This window comes from Passer domesticus, unplaced genomic scaffold (assembly GCF_036417665.1).
Source record: "Passer domesticus isolate bPasDom1 unplaced genomic scaffold, bPasDom1.hap1 HAP1_SCAFFOLD_55, whole genome shotgun sequence".
Lineage (NCBI taxonomy): Eukaryota > Metazoa > Chordata > Aves > Passeriformes > Passeridae > Passer > Passer domesticus.
The window spans coordinates 389,791-404,249 of record NW_026990163.1 but is presented as its reverse complement, the minus strand read 5'-3'; the positions used below and the strand labels follow the sequence as shown (position 1 = coordinate 404,249).

Sequence of the window (14,459 nt, the reverse complement as noted above, 5' to 3'; positions counted from 1 at the left end):
AATGATGATTTTGACACTTGTGCAAACAGGACGACAGGAGACCTGTCCCTGCCCGGCTGACATCCCTCCTTGACCCCTTTTCCAAAGCCTTTCCAGCTGAGCAGGTGCAGGCACATCATTCACAAGGGTCAGCTGGAGTCCCTTCTCTCTGGCTCCAGCATTTTGGCCAGGGCCAGCGGGGCAGGGCCTGGTGGCAAGGAAGGACCAAGCAGGTCAGCACCAGCAGGATGGAGACAGAGCACCTGAATCAAGTCATCTGCACATTCAACAAGGCCAAAAAACCTGCTGGCTCCTGCCTGCACTCAGCCATGCAGTCATGTTCCAGAGGGGGAATGTGCTCCCTGAAAGCAAACCAGCACATTCTCCTGGGGGAAGGAAGAAATTCCCTTCTAGCAGATCAGGTTTGGGTAGGCACATTCTGGGGATACAGTCATGCAGGCAGACCAGCAAGAGAGGAGACCAAACACTGTGGCCTTACTGGGAATAAAAGCAAACCTGAAAAGCCAAAGAAGGAACACAACAAGACAATCCCTAAAACAAGGAGATGGCAAAGAGAATTTAAATGGGCAGTAAAGCAGCAAGGAAGAATCATAAAACCATGAGAGCAATCATCTTGTCAAAAGTGACAGAAACACAGACAGGCTGTGCCTATGGACTGTGGGCTTCAAAGGCATTTTCTGCCTGGAGAAACATGACCAGCACTGACTGACACTGTGCTTCAGTATGAAAAGCCAATCTTGGCTCTCCAGGGCTTCTTGCTGCCTGTGCAAGCAAGCTGGGCTGCTGGGCATTCCTGCCTGCAGCCACAGGCCAGGGTCTGCCCTCTGGCATTCACAGACACAGCAAACATGCATTTTTTAGCACACTGATATCACCAACCCCTGAGCACCAAAATAATCTCAACAAGTCTAAACCGGATGATTTGGACTCCCTCCTTTCTGTTCCCACCAGCCTACCCTTGGCACAAGGCTCATCTAAGAAAAAGTTGCCCTGACTGAAATTCCAATGGTCTCTGTTTTCCTTGTTACACTGGAACACAACTGCTGACATTTTTCAACTTTTCCCCTCTCAACTCTCTTGGGAAATTGCAAAACCATCACAATTTCTTCAAGTGAAGGTGGAAACCTCCAGGAGCACATGGCTTTGCATGTGCTGTGGCTCTCCAAAGGGAAAGCAGAGCACCGTGTTGCTCTTGGAAAAGCTGAGCAGAGCGGGATGAAGCTTAGCAGGAGCCTCAAGTGGCACCTAAAGGGCTCCCACTGCTTCTGCTACATCACTCTGATTCCAGGGCTGTTCCAGAACACGTTTCCTGCAGTGCCAAGGCCGTTAATGAGAAGTGATTCCAGCATCAAGTGGAGCAGACTCAGCCCCTGAGCTCTGACTGTGAGCTGCACAAAGGGAGCCCAACAGGCTGAGAGAGGCAGAGATTCCTACCAGGAGCCAAGATTAACCAAGGAGACACAGGAGGTGCTATAGACTCAAGGCAAAGCTTGAGAGCAGGTCAGAACTGTACAGGCCTCAACATTCCTATCAATCCACAGCTTTCAACAGAAGGAAACTCCTTTGGGATAGACACCATCAATGCATGGACAAAATCAGGGCACAATTCCCAGCACAGGAAGATTTCCATCATCTTGCAGAACAAGGGGCTGAGACATTTTCTCCTGCATGTGCTGCAGCAGATAACTTGCTTTGCTGCCCACTTGGGCAATGACAGCACTCTCCTCTTCTAGCACAGGGTTCAAGCTCCAGGTGCCAGCACTTACCTTGTCCTTATTCGTCACAGACAGCACCATTTCAGAGACCTCCTGAGCCACGAATTCTTAAACACCATCTCTGGTGGGGAAACCTGAAACAAGCTCTGTTTCGGGGCAGCTGACGGCAGCTGGAGAGGCGAGAGAGAGCAGGGACAGCTTCAGCTGCTGGGAGGAAGGCTCATGAAGGACAATCTTACACTGACCCCCAGTGAAGTGCAGACTCTGGGGGAGCACAGCTGCCCAGGACACACTGGGCAAACAGTGGCTCACCCACCTCTGCTCTGAGCTGATCAAGAACTGCTTGGTCAGCTTCCAGCAGGTTCAAGCCAAGCTACTCTTTTGATTTCTCCAGCTTTCCTTCTCCACAATGCCAGGCAGCACTTTCCTTAAGCACAGCCCTGTGCCCCCTGGGGCACGGCCTGAGCACTCATGCAGTAAGTAAAACCCACAAATTTACATCAGACTCTATGGGAAACAATTCTGGGATGTCCTTTACTCTGAGACAGGGAAACTGAGGCCCACACAACTGCAAATTTCTGTTTGGATCTAGAACTTAGGCCTCAGGATGACGAGAACAGTACCAGAGGAGGTGTCAGAGATGAGGTGACATTTGGCTGAAGCCAAAAGGTTATGAAGTGAAAGGATGGAATTTGTTGGTTCTGTGTGTTGTTTGTGGGTTGGATTTGTTCAGGTTGGTTTGTTGGGTGTTGCTGTGAGCTGGCAGAGGGACGGGGTTGAAGACCTGACCAAAAGGAAGGAGAATGAGAGGGGAGGGGACACAAAAGTTGGTGGTCAGAGAGAAGGGAAGTTCCTGAGTGCCCCTCCAAGGGGAAAGGGGACAGGGACTGTCCCGGCCGGGTACAAAGGGGATACAAAGATTGCCATTTTGTTGGAGGCTGTGTTTGCTCCTCTCCAGGGGCAAGGAGACACGCACGGCTCAAGTGAATTGTTACTAATAAACAGTTTTCTTTTGCCTTGATGATTTTTTCCTCTTTCTGTGCATTTAAAAGTTACTGACTTTCTAACAGAGGTAAAGGCAAAAACAAAGTACAACAGAAGTCAGGAAAAGGACAAATGAGGTGAATGCTGAATGTGGATAAGGTTCAGTTATTTCCTCAGCAACTTGGGTAAAAGTTTCCCATGAGCTTTAACTGGGTGCTTTCTTGTCATTCTTGCTATCTTATTTAATGCCATTGTAGAGGCACGTCTGGAATGACAGAACAGCAGCAAATGCTTCTGGAGCAGAGACACTGCTTGGAGAAGACTCTGCCCTGCTTTGTCTGCCTTCTGCAGCCACACTGCTGTCACTGCAGAGACACCAGCAGCTCTCCTGTGATTCCAGGGCAGACACAGCCTGCTGAAGGAAGTGCCTGCAGCACACTGTCCCTTACTTGTGCCCTTCCCTGGGGTGTTCCCAAGGCCCCTCTCCAGGCCAATCCTTAACCAGTGTGTTCCATGCCTCTTGCTGCCCATTTCCTGCTCAACAGCCCACCTGGCTCACCTGCCCCTTTGGACTGTGCTTTCTACTGAGCCAGTCCTGCCACAAAAGCAGCTTGAAACACACCTCTAAGTAGGCACTGAGCACAGAAAGCACATCCACTCCCCTCTGCCCAGGGCCACTCCCCTGCACATCTGGCAGCCTGCAAAATCTAACACCCTGTCAGGGTCCAGCACATTGTTCCAACCCAAAGCAGGAATGCAATTGGTTTTGCTAAATCTGAAGGAATTCCTGCAGGTCCTCGGCCTTCCAAGGCCGACGCTGCCACTGTGGAGGGAATCCTGTGACCCCGAGCGTTTGATGGTGACCACACCAAAGCAAGAGGTGGCTCCTTCAGCAGGAGAATGGCACATGGCAATGCTGTGCCTTTGTGTCCCCAGCCTTCCCCCATTGTTTTAGCAATGGCAGCCACACTCCAGCACAGCCCAGCAGCTGCAGCAGAGGTTATCTGTGTTGGCTCAGTGCACATCAGGACTCCCAGTCCACCACTGCCAGCAGCTTGCAATGACAACAGCACCTGGACACTGAGGTGTTTTGCTGGAGGCAAGCCTGTCACAAGCACACACCCTCTTCAAACTTGCCATCAAACAGAAAGGAAAAGAGCAGGAAAAGGCTACCTTTGGACCAGTCTTGCTCAGGTCTATCCATGGGCCTGTTCTGGGCAGAATACTCCCCCCAGTGCTGGCCTCCTTCTTTGTGCTGAGAAACTTCTCCTGCTGGAACTTAGAGGGAAGCAGCTGAAAGGAAACAAAAAAAAACAAACAAAAAACCAAACCAAAAACAATAACAAAAACAAAAAACAGCAAGAAGTGTTGCCAGGATTTTTAGTGAAAAAGCCTCTGCTAGGATTTTTCCTGTCCTGAGGAGCTGAGGGCCTCAGGAAAGAAATGTAAACAATGGCTATCTGCTGCTGTGGAATGCCGCAGGTGCATCTTCCATTGGTTCATGTAGATTGTTTTCAATCAGTGACCGATCACAGCCACCTGTGCCGGGGCTGTGAGAGTCACAGGATTTTTGTTATTCATTCCTATTCTATTCTTGTCTTTGTAGCCTTCTGATCTTCTTCTCTCTGTTCTTTTTAGTATAGTCGTAATGTAGTATTTTAGTATAATATATAACATAATAAATCAGCCTTCTGATGAAAATGGAGTCAAGCCTCGTGTCCGTCCAAGGGGTTGCAGTTTAAGCAAGAATTGGTGACCCCTGGACGTGTGAAACTGATGGTCACCCCAAGAGTGACCACGGAGTCCAGCCTGGAGCTGAAGAAACGAGACCCTGGAGATGGGCAGAGTTCACAGCCAAGGCAAACAGGAGAACCTGTTGGACTTTCCTGGACATTGTGTCCAGAGACCGCAGAGCAGCAGAGCTGCACAGCTGGATCCACAAGGACACTGTCTACAGGTACTGTTATTTTTTCCCTTCCTGAAGATCCTGCCATTCGCAAAAGGTGGGAGGAAAGTTGGAAAAATGTACCTTCGGAAGCTCAGGTTCCGTTTACTGCGTCAGAGGAGAAAGTTATTAAACTCTGGTGCAGATGGGGACGCAGGGACAGAATTCCTCAATGTATGTTGGAGAGACGGTGTTATGAGTTCTTCAGATGGGCAAAATTTCATAGATTTATTACAAATGTCGTAGACTCCCTTGATTTAGGTTTTTGGGAGTTCATGGATGCTCTTTTTAGGTGGACAATAGTCCAGCGTGTTTCATCCCCAATGATGCATGCAGTGCACGTACTGATTTATAGCGTTATCTTGAAATGGGGACGGGCTGCGGGGGACATCATGGCTCGGGAGCGCAGTCGCGTTCTGTCCCCACCAGGTTCGGCACGAGAGGAGCCTCTCAAAGAAGACGAACCGCGGGTTCGCAGCCCCCCCGCACTGCCCACAGCTGAGCAAAAGTTCCGCTTCGCCGCGGAACTCTCCGCTTCCCCCACCCCGGGAGGGGGCGGATCCGACTCCGCCTCAGCCAGCCCCGCGGGAGGTGCCGGACCCCGCGGCTCCGCCTCAGCCGGCTCCGCCCGCGGCCCCGCAGCCGCCCGGGCCCGCTCCGCCGGCCCTGATGACTGCGCCTGCGCCGCGGCACCCGGAACCGCCTCCCGCCGATCCGCCCGTGTTGCCAGGCAACGCGATCAACAACAGTGATTCCCCGGCTGTGCTGCTGTCCCCGGGAGCTGCAGGAGCTGCCTCCGTGCCTTCTTTCTCTGCATCCCAGCCGGCAACGGAATTCGCAACGGTGCAGGCGGCGCCTGCGCGAGCTGACCCCGCTCCGAGCCCGCCGCCCCCGCCTGTCCCGCCGCTCCCTGCCGATCCAATTGCAGTGCAAGAGCTTGCCGAGAATGGTGTTGAGCCCACGGGATCGCCTCAAGAGCCGACACCAGCGCCCGTGCTGCCCGCACCACCCACCCCAGTTGTCCCGCAGGTTTTTGAAGCCCCGTCATTCGCATCAGACCCTGCGAAGAGCCTGTCCTTCCGTGGAGGGGGCATGGCCCTCCAGCTGACTGCAGGAGCAGTTCGGCTGGCTGTGTTCAAAATCAGTATGGTTTCTGGGTCATTTCGTGTGTGGTCGGGGGCTTCTCCCTGGGGGTTGGGGTGCCTGCCTCCCCCCGAGCGCCCCAGCGGCCTGGGGGAGTTGGCTCCTGTGGCATCTGCCTCTGGTTCCCAGCCCAGTGGGGATGGGGGTGGTGGCGAGGGGCAGAAAGCAGGAGCAGTGGCATTTTCATTGCAGGAGCAAGAAAGACAGAGCAAAGCAAGCATTGCTCGCTTGCTCTGGGGACAAGAAACCCTCAGATCTGGGATGACAATTCCTGAGAAAGCTTCTCTTCCCGAGCTGCCGGTGTGCACTGGTGCTGCTGGGGGGAGGAAGCAGTGGGTCATTTCTGCTCTGAAGACACTGGCAGCATGGTCCTGCCAGGTTCTGAGCATGCAGAGCCCACCTCACAGGCTGGTTCTGGGCCGTGTGGCTCATTTCCCTGGGCCGGGGCCACTGCCTTGTCCAGTGCTGGGTTTGGGGACTTTGCTTTCCCCACAGGGACCTGGGCCACCATTCTGTGAGCCAGGTCTGGGTTCTCTGGTCCGCCCACCAGGACCAGGGCCACCGAAGGGTCCTAGAGACCCTCTGCTGCTGCTACTCTTCTTCTGATGAAAAAAAAAAAAAATTAATAAAGAAAAGTGGAAAGAGCTAGCAGCTCAAAAGCATTGAAAAGCCAAAAATTAGCCTCAGCCCAAGTGGTTCAATGAAGGGCTGTGGCCAGGGCATTCCAGAAATTTTCTCTGAATTGTTTGATGACTGTCGATGGATTTTTCATGATTCTTGTTTTCTTTAGCAGTTCTTTGTTTCAGAATTCTGCAAGCCTGTTTCAGGACCAAAGGGGACTTCCAGAGATGTCAAAGAAGGAACATCTTCAGTCCATGGACTCTGTCCTGAAACTCAGCTGCTTGGACTTGAAACAATGAACTTTCTGTGCATGAGTCTTTGCATTTTCTTATATTTTAGGATTGTTTTAGTCATATGATAGAATTTGATGTTTGATAAGTGAAGAATTTCCCTGAATGTTCTACAGGTGAAGAATTTCCCTGACCATTCCACATCAGCAGATGATTGAGATTTTGATTGGCAACAGATGAACCTCAAGAGGTGCTTGTTCTCTCTTCTGCAAGGGCCCAGTAGAAGAGATTGCAAACATTTCTTTTTCTATTTAATTTAATAATTTAAAAGGGTGAGATGTTGCCAGGATTTTTAGTGAAAAAGCCTCTGCTAGGATTTTTCCTGTCCTGAGGAGCTGAGGGCCTCAGGAAAGAAATGTAAACAATGGCTATCTGCTGCTGTGGAATGCCGCAGGTGCATCTTCCATTGGTTCATGTAGATTGTTTTCAATCAGTGACCAATCACAGCCACCTGTGCCGGGGCTGTGAGAGTCACAGGATTTTTGTTATTCATTCCTATTCTATTCTTGTCTTTGTAGCCTTCTGATCTTCTTCTCTCTGTTCTTTTAGTATAGTTGTAATGTAGTATTTTAGTATAATATATAACATAATAAATCAGCCTTCTGATGAAAATGGAGTCAAGCCTCGTGTCCTCGTCCAAGGGGTTGCAGTTTAAGCAAGAAAGAAGCTCAGAAATGTGCTTGTTCAGAGAGGTTTATCTTGAGCAAGTGGCTCTGGTGAATAATTTGCAATCACAGCCACTTGGGCAGTTCTGGAAGCCCTGGAAGTTACTTGCTGAAATACTTAGTACCAATCAATTAATAATACAGAGTGCAATACACAGACTCCAACCACATGGCTGTGTCCCATTAGACTCTCTGTGATCTGATGTGACATGTTTGGGGATTTCTGCTCTTTGGCCATTTGTTTCCTCTTACGTTTCACTGCATTGAGGCAATGCCCTTTTCAGAGAGTGGGAAGGAGCTCTCAGAACTGCCCCAACTCCATCCCTGCACAACACTCACAACTCACAGCCAGGAGACAGCACTGCTGGCTGAGTCCAAGAGAAGCAAGAAAGAAAAGCTGTACCAAGAGGGAGGTGCACAGGAATGTGTCCAAGTTTTTCCTCTCTCTGTTAATGAGCATTTGTTTTCTTTGTCTGGGCTGACAGAGCCCTCCAGAGAAGAAAACACAGGGATCTCCTTGCCAGAGCCTCAGCACTGGGGCATCTTCAGCCCAGTGAGCTCCAGACAGCAAGGGACCTTTGTGGCCCTGACTGCAGTGCTGCCTGCAGGGCTGGAGCTGTGCCCACCCAGGAGCTGAGAGAGAACTGCTGCTTTGGGAGCTCTTCTGGCTGGGACCAGCCGTGGCTCTCAAGGCTTTGGGCAGAGTTTGAGCTCTCCCCCCCACATGCCCAGGTGCCCAAGGGCAGCTTGGTCACAGCAGCACAGGGCAGTGCCCAGCCTGACAGAAGGAATTCCAGTGACAAAGGGCAGGCACAGAAGCACATGCTGAGGGCTTCAGCTGCACATTGGTTTCACTTGGCTCCCGTGGCATAGCCAGGCAAGGCGCTGGGCTGTCCCTGAAACATCACACAGTGTTCCCTACTGCACCAGGACAGCCCCCACCAACAGCAGCACGGCACAAAGAGCTGGGCAGGGGCTCTGCAGCTTCCCAGTACTGCTGGACAACAGGGGCAGGGACACCAGGGCACTTGCCAGCCTGAGCACAGCCCCAGTGGCTACTCACAGTGTTAGGCTGCAGTCTTTCCCTCAGCAAAAGACGAGGTGTCGGTGTCTTTTTGGGAATCCAGAAGCCATTCTGAAGGGAGGGTGTCACAGAGGAGCAACAAGGCCTCAGCAAAACTGGAAGGAGCAACAATGGAACTCTGAAAATTCAGAACCCAATTCATGGCAGACTCAAGGCATACACTGCTGCTAAACATTTTATATCATCTGAAAGTAGCTAAGTGCTTGCTTGGCATAAGTAGCTAGTATTGTTAGGCCTCTAGTTGGACTTTATTTGGACTAGATGGCTCCCTTGTGCAATTCAAAAATGGATCTTGCTGAAATCTGGAGCTAAAAAGCTGAACATTAATAATACTTAGAACAGACAAAGCTGTAGCTTAAATATTACTTAAAACCAGCTTGAGTGGACCTCCTCTTCTTTAGGCTAAACAACCCCTGCCCTCTCAGCTGCTCCTCACTGGACTTGGGAGAGACTGCAGTGTTATGGCTCATGGCTTAAATATTGCTACAAAGGACTTTTTTCCAATTGTGACAAAACTGTACAAAGAAGCTGAGAGCACCCAAGCCCACCCTTCCCTGAAAATGCCTCCTGACTGGAACTTGAGACTGGGAGTTAAGGCCCACATGGGAACTTGAGGCAAGATAAAGGTGACACTATTGCCCCATTAGCTCAGGTCTCGGGAGAAGTGAACAAGGCCAAGGGAGAAAAATAGATCCACACCATAGCCACAGCCAGCAGCTGTCCTGAAAATCAGCTCTGTCTGCCTTCAGGCTGGGCAAGTCACAGCCACAGACTCCTCTGCTGAGGCCAGGTTTGCACACACACCTCCCATCAACAGAGGGGCAGGAGGAAATTTTGGGTCTGTGGCACAACCTCTGGTAAGGGGCAGTGGACACCCATCCTCCCTCACACAAACTGGCTCAGCTCTACAACCCCCACCCCCAGAAGGCCACATCCAGGGGACATTCCCATCAGGGGCAGCTCAGGGGGTGTCATAGCCCATCAAAGACCCCCAAAGTGCCCCCAGAGCCATTCCTGAGCCCTTGCACCAGATGACTGCATGGCATGCAAAGTAACACAACAGATCCGAAAATCCACTGCCCAATTCGTGGCAGACTCAAAGGATATACTGGTGCTAACAATGTATATTATTTGAAAGTAGCAAAAGACAGAGCCCAACTTGCCCTTCCCCAGGGAGGTACCTGGGCTGTCCCACCTTGCCCAAATCTGCATTCATCCTTTGGAGTCTTACATTTTGCGAAACCTCACCACAGAGAAGACCAGAAGAGGATTGAATGGGATGGGATGGGATCCATGGAATGGTGATCTTTTCTACTAAATCTGTCTCTGTCACTCTCTTTCATGCCCCCTTCCCATCAACCTCCGTCCCCCCCTCCTTTTTCTATTTCTTTCTCCCTCTCTCTTCCTCACATTTACTGTTACATAAAATCCAGACTATCCACTTTGGCAGATGGTCTCATTTTGCACCTTAATTCAGGGGCACCTCCTTAATAATTTTAATAACCAGATCATAACAACCCACTGAAATTTGAACAGAACTCACTCACCTATAAGTAGTTTAAATAAACACTACAGGAAAAACTCTACAGACTAGTGTACTTAGGAAATGTTGCATTTGTTCAGTGAGCAAAAAGCACCATCAGTAGACCATCTATTGTTCATCCCCTCAGCTGTACATGCCACCATCCTGTATCTCCCTGTGGCATTCTCTTTCAGAGCACAGATGGGACAAAACCAGAAAGTACAATTTGAGTCAATCTTTACATACAAAGGAAATTCAAGACTCCCTCGCAAAGACCAATGCTTTGCGAGTTCCGGAGTCGCTCACAGAGACCAATTCTCCGCCAATTGACAGCAGTGGCTGACAGAAACCAATGCTGTGCCAACAACTGCCGTGGCAATGGCCGAGTGCAGCCGCCTAAAGGCGCCGAGGCTGTGAACGAGCAGCCAGGGCCGAGCTCTGGCGCTGAGGCCGCGGCGCCGGCACAGACGCTGAGGGCCCGGGCGCGGTTACCAGGCAACTGCGGCACCGAGCGCGGGGCCGGGCCGGGCCGCACGCATTGCCAAAGGACATTGGCACTGTCCCTGCTGACTTGACTCGTGTGTTTGCTGCAGAGCCTTTCTGTAGCCAGGAAAGTTTAAAATGTGCTGACAAAGGCAACTATGGCAGGTCTGTACACTGCTCTTCGTACAGCACCAGGATTCTATCCTGGCTGGAGCCCCAGGAGGGGCTGAGGCAGATGCAAAGGGGCTCAGCCTGGAGAAAAGGAGGCTCAGGGGGCCCTTCTGCCTCTGCACAACTCCCTGACAGGAGGGACAGATGGGTTTCGGGCTGTGCTCCCAGGAACAGGCACAGGAGCAGAGGGAACGGCCTCAGGCTGGTCCAGGGCAGGCTCAGCGTGGATGCTCCCCATGCCCTGCCCACAGACACAGTGGCTGCCCTGACGCCAGGCTGGGGCTGGGCTGGATGGCCCCGCTCAGGGACACGCTGCCCGCAGGGGGCCTGGATTGTGCTGCCACAAGCACCAGCCCTGGCCTGCCCTGCACTTGCCTGGGGCCACACCAGCCCTGCCAGCCCTGTCCCAGCTCCTGGGGCCCTGCTGTTAGCACAGCTGGTTTTAGTGCTAGCAGCAGAATCCAGCTTTGCTGCTTCCTTTCTTCCAGGACTGATGCCGATGATGGCCACCGATGTGACGCCTCTGTAAATATGTTTGAAACGGTAGAAGAATTCTGTAAATATGTTCTGCGGTTAGAAGTTCTCTGTAAATATGTTTCGAAGACTGTTAGTTCATAGGATCCCATGTAAATAAATCCTGTAGATTGTTATTGTTGTTGTTGTTATAAGGATCGTTGTAATGAAAGGTGTTCTGTAAATACTCGTGTTTGCCGATCTTCGGCAAATAAATACTGCCTCTTTTTAAAACCTCACTTCTCTTTGTCATTCCTTTGGGTACAGGCAGCATTTGCATAGTTGGGATTTCCACTTGTTCCGGGATCCCGGGGCTGGAGCTCCCTGGGGCTGCTGCCACGGCCACCCCGCGGCTGGGGGTCCCTGTGCACAGGGGGTCCCACTGACACCACTGCTGCCGCTGGCCACTGCTGCTGCTCCTGGGCTGGGGCACAGCGGTGTCCCCAAGAGCTGAGCTGTCACCAGCACAGAGGGGGCTCTCACTGCACTGGCCCCTGCAGCCATGCCACCAAAGCAAGGCAGGAAACTTTCAGCCACCATTCCTGCTGCAGCCACAGGGCTCTGAAGGCCTTGACAGCCTTGGCAACTGTGGCACCTGCATCTGAGCTGCTGCAGGGGCTGATGTTTAAGGCTTGCAGCCTCCAAAGGCTCCGGGCTCTGCTTCCCGGCCTGCCCTGCACTGCCCTGGCTCCGCATTGCTCAAGAGACAAAAGCCAAGCCAGGGGATCCTCACCCTGCCCGCATTCCTACTGCTGGCAGCAGCCACTGGCTCCTGTCCCCTACTCGGGTGACAGCAGGACGGACAGGACAGGCTCTGCTGGGCAGGGGGCGGGGGGGCTTTGGGCCCTGGGGGTGCTGCTGCTGGGGACCATGGGCCTAACAGGACCCCATGCTCAGCCCCTGCCCGGGCAGCTGCCCCCAAAGCCCCACACTCCCCAAGCATCACCATCACTGGCAGCAGTGGGAAATCCCACGTGTTTCAGGAATGAAATTCCCCACAGGAACTAAACCAAGGGCTCCAAGTGGAAAGTCAGCACTATTAAAAGACTATGCTGGAGTAGACAGGCAGGCACACCTAACACTAGACCATCTGGCCAGGGAGGGAAATTTCACTAAACCTGAGGATCAAGCAATAGACCTTCCCTGAGCTGTGTTAGAACAGATAAAAGCTACAACCACAGCTCTCATGCAGACACCTGATGGAACACCACCTACTCCAGACTTCACAGACATTCGGCAGGGACCTGGGCAATCCTTTAGAAAATTTATTGACCACCTTACACAAGCAATAGAGAAGCAAGTTGACCATCCAAAAGCCAGGCAGGAACTGCTTTCTAAACTTCCTGAAACAAATGTTAGCAACTCCTGTAAAGACATTTTATGCTCTCTACCCCTCCACCCAAAACCTACCTTAGCACAAATGGTCGAGGCATGCACCCTTAGGGCATCCTTCCACTGTGATGCCAGCATAGCTAAGGCTACCAGGCAGGGTCTAGTAGAGGTGCTAATAGCCTGCCAAGGTCTTCCCTGTTGTAGTCATGAAAAAGGATCTTGTTTAACTGTGGGGAGATGGAGCATTTTCAAGAGAGCTCTAAAAATAAAGGCTATTACCAGGGACCTTCTAGGTGTCACAAACACTCTCCTGACTGCCCCCCTCATCAACACGCTTTCCAACACCAGCAAAACCGATGGCCTTCGGGAAACTCCACACAGGCCCACAGAAAGGCCCCACGCAATGACACCAAATGCAAGGCCTTTCCTCCCTCCTCTCCCCACCGTCGTGGAGAACCAGCACATCGACCTTCTCAGACCCATCGGGATGGCTCGATTGCCACACAAGAACTCGACAAATGACAGCTCTGCCCTGGAACCCAAAGGCAGCTGGTATGCACCTTTTCAACTCAAATCCACCATGTTTACGTTCACCACATTCCAGCAGGCAAATATGGGCCTGAAGAAGAGCCAGGAGACATTTGGATTTGAAGTGACATCAGGGAAGGGATGGAGGGACTCACCAAGGAGACTACCTGAGAAAGTCACCTTGACACCTTTGCAGGACAGAACTCTCCAGGCTCTATGCTCAGACCCTCCCCTTTTCATCCCAAAAGGAACAGTCATAGCACAAGCCTACCTCCTAGCCGACATGATCACCCCACCAGCTGATCCAACGGTGATGTGGGCACTGATTATGGGCCAAAATAGCCCCCTTCTGAAGTGTGCTTTGTCATGACAAGGGAGAAAGATACGTCTTTCTCGACTATTAGATACAGGAGATGACATCACCCTGATTTCCCACACTGGCTGGCCAAAAGAATGGCCACTGGTTCCAGCTGCTGGAGTCATTTTTAGCATCAGGGGAAGTCTCTACCAGCTTTTAGAGTCCAGCTACCATCTGTGTGGAAGGTCCTGAGGGCAGACTTGCTACAGTAAAATCATTTCTCTTCTGTGCACCAAGAACACTTTGGGGTGGAGATCTCTTGTTCCCATCAGGGACAAGGCTAGAGGTCCTATCAACACCTCAGCATTTCTAGCCGGGACCACTGAGCAGCGCGCCACCCTTAAGTTAACCTGGAAGACCAAGGATCCCATATGGGTGGATCAGTGGCCCCTCCCAGGCAGAAAGTCAAAGGCGTGGCACTCCCTCGTGCAGGAGCAGCCGTCTACGGGCCACATGGTACCATCTACTAGTCCCTGCAATACGCTTGTCTTTCTCATACCAAAGCCAGGCAAGGACTAGGGGCGGCTCCTGCAGCACCTCAGGAAAATCAACGAGGTCATCGAGGACATGGGTCCCCTCCAGTCCCGCCTGCCCTCAGCCTCCATGTTACCTCCAGATTGGCAGATGGTTGTTACAGATCTAAAAGACTGCTTTCTGGACATTCCCTTGCAGCCCAATGATGCCTCCCAGTTCCCCTTTTCTGTCCCTAAACCAACAAGGACCTTTACAGAGCTACCAGTGGACCATATTGCCTCAAGGAATGAAGAACAGCCCAACGATTTGTCAATGCTTTGTAGCCCAAATTCTCTCGCCCATCCAGAAAAGACATCCTCATGCTGCCATTTTGCATTACATGCACAATATATTCATTTGTGCAGAAGCTGAAATGATTTTGGACATTGCACTACAAGATGTCATCACTGCGGTACAAGAGAATGGTTTTGAGATTGCAGAAGATAAAGTCCAAAAGACAGCCCCCAAGAAGCACCGCTGCCTAAAAATCGCAGAGGGAACAACCACACTCCAAACACTGCAAATCAAGGACAGCCCAAAGACTCTGTCAGAACGCCACCAAATCTGCAGAAGCATCAATGGGCTACGTTCA

The 14,459-nt window shown here is 51.7% G+C and overlaps 1 protein-coding gene across 13 annotated transcripts in view; it reads right to left on the bottom strand.

Moving 5' to 3' along the window:
* Positions 1-14,459, bottom strand: part of LOC135292869 (hydrocephalus-inducing protein-like) — a 45,027-nt gene that overhangs the window by 18,281 nt on the left and 12,287 nt on the right. For 12 of the 13 annotated variants that reach the window (XM_064406932.1, XM_064406930.1, XM_064406934.1 and 9 more), the window contains exons 2-3: positions 3,873-8,542; positions 1,767-1,885 (exon numbers count right to left, since the gene is read on the bottom strand). In XM_064406932.1, the coding sequence (XP_064263002.1) occupies positions 1,767-1,796 (30 nt within the window). In that variant the 5' untranslated portion in view covers positions 1,797-1,885; positions 3,873-8,542. The remainder of the gene's footprint in view (positions 1-1,766; positions 1,886-3,872; positions 8,543-14,459) is intronic. The other variant, XM_064406933.1, reaches the window with a different exon arrangement.